General features: G+C 38.2%; 1 protein-coding gene across 1 annotated transcript in view; it reads left to right on the top strand.

The window, feature by feature from the left end:
- The first annotated feature begins 1186 nt into the window (after positions 1–1186).
- LOC101313211 (adenine phosphoribosyltransferase 1-like) overlaps positions 1187–2296 on the top strand; it is a 4880-nt gene continuing 3770 nt past the window's right edge. The window contains exons 1-2 of the mRNA XM_004298607.1: positions 1187–1457; positions 1740–1850. Of these exons, the coding sequence (XP_004298655.1) occupies positions 1376–1457; positions 1740–1850 (193 nt within the window). The 5' untranslated portion in view covers positions 1187–1375. The remainder of the gene's footprint in view (positions 1458–1739; positions 1851–2296) is intronic.

The raw sequence follows: 2296 nt of genomic DNA, 5'->3' as shown, positions 1-2296 counted from the left end.
CGTAGATGCTTCGTGGCTAAAACAACGATATTATAGCCTTGCTCCAAACCGTTACATGTTGCTAAGGTTCAGGATCTTATGGGGTGACCATTGGTGGTACCTTTTTGGTGACTAATGGGACTAAGGGTGGTACTTTTGCTCTTTTAACCCACCTCATCTTTCCATCACCAACGCCCACACCCTTTCAAAACGTCAATGCATGTTCTTCTTGTTGATGGGAGCATATGCTCACTTTCTGGCACATCAAACGTCGGTTTGGAAGGAGCGAGAGCACTTGATGCTCACGACGGGGACAACGTCGTATATTTCCAAGACGAAACTTATGGCAACTATTAGTTTCTTATATATTCAAAGAGGCCGTAAGTGTCAGGCGTAGGGCTGAACCTTGCAACTAGGTTAGGTTTTAAAACCTCTATATAAGAAATAAATTAAATCAAAAGTGACTCGAATATGTTTCATCTAGACTTTGAGCCGTAACAAGTCTAAACATGTGGCAATGTCCTTTCGGGTAATCGGTAATGGTTAAAGAGTTTTTAAGAGAGCTATGAAGAAAGCCTTGAAGTTCTTAAATGAAGTTGCAGAGGAGCATATGAGTCATGCCTCAAATGTGCCAGCTTTCTCTGCATAGGGTGGTCTAAATGGGGATATAAGATCGAAAAATCATCAACTAGTCATCAACTTAACCTAGTTCGGATCCCTTCTTGGTAGGGCTGTTTCTTGTGTTTGATTCTTGCATTGGTTCGATCGTTATACAAGGCAGTGTTACTGTTACATATGGTTCTAGATTATTACCCTCCTAATTTAATTATTGTCTCTTTTTACCCTTTAATGAGTTTACATTACTTGATATAAAAAAAGAGAATTAGATGGTAGTAACTAACTAGCATTTTACTCATGCATTTGAAATTACGGCCATCTAATCTCATGTTGACACATACATGCAAGAGAAATTCCGGGTATATATTAAGATTGGATGGCTCACGGTATCACGACTCTTTCTAAATCTTTTTTGTTTATTTGTTATTATTTTTACAATAATAACTCTCTTGCATTTAGTTCTTGTTTCAAGAAACTCGGTAAAGGTTGCTTTTGGATATATTTATAACCTGGTAAAATTTTGATTTCAGTGAAAAATGATAGCTCTTACTTATCGTATATTTCTCTCTTGTGAAAGTGAAAATTTGCAAAAACAGACTACACACTCTTTCTGTTGTCTCTATAAATACTCTCCGGCTCTTCTCCTATCTCCGTGCTTTTGTCACTCTGTTGGTACTCACAGATACACAGCGGTTTCTGAACTGGGGGTTTTGGTGAGAAAGAACCCCAGTAAAAAACACAGAGAAACTTCTCTTCTGGGCATCTTGCATACACCACAATGTCGGCTCTCAAAGACCAGGATCCTCGCGTCCATTCTATCAAAACCAAGATTCGCGTCGTCCCCAATTTCCCCAAACCCGGTTAGCTCTTTGTCTTTTCTTACATAGTTTTGGTTTTTATTGCCTTCTTCTCTGATCCCCGTTTGATGAAATGTGTCACTGTGAAATAGCCTGACTATGGGGCTTGGCTGAAGTGGGTTTTCATTTTCTGGCTCAAAATTTTGGTCTTTGTGATGAAAGTTTTAATCTTGGTCTGGTTCAGCAAAGGGTGCTGTTTATCTTTGTAAAAGCGCTGTATTTATTTGTTTGTGTTCTGTTTTCCTCTGTACAATTATGTTCTTCTGGTTCGTTTACTCTGTGCAGGTATTATGTTCCAAGACATCACAACTTTGTTGCTAGACCCAAAAGCCTTCAAGGACACGATCGATATGTTCGTGGAGAGATACAAAGGCAAAAACATATCAGTGGTTGCAGGTAAAAAATAAAATTGAAGATTTGTTTATTTATTGGGTGAAAAAAAAAAGTTGAGAGAAGTAGGGGTGAAAGATTTTGAGCTAAAGTCCCAAGCTTTTGAGCCACTTTCTATAACAGTGATTAGTTGAAGGTGGCGGGGTCCATGATTACGAGAAAAGTAGGTTTGAATGATGCAGAAATATGATATATTGCATAAGTTTCTTGCTGTCTGTTTTTTCTTTTCTTTTTTTGATTGAGTTCTTGCTGTCCTTTTGAACAGTCATAAGGGACATTATGGAATGGAAGTCACACTGGGTTTTGGGAGAGTGATTTTTTGTTTGACTGTAAGCTCTGTTAGTGGGTTTTGCCACTGATGATAGCTCTCTTTCAAGTTCTTTTTTTCTTTTTTTCTTTAAGCTCCTTTTATATTTCTTCACCTCCTCTCATTTGGTCTCTCTCTCTCTCTC

Source organism: Fragaria vesca, linkage group LG5, assembly GCF_000184155.1.
Source record: "Fragaria vesca subsp. vesca linkage group LG5, FraVesHawaii_1.0, whole genome shotgun sequence".
NCBI lineage: Eukaryota > Viridiplantae > Streptophyta > Magnoliopsida > Rosales > Rosaceae > Fragaria > Fragaria vesca.
The sequence above is the reverse complement of the archived record's forward strand: the minus strand, read 5'-3'. Positions and strand labels throughout refer to the sequence as shown.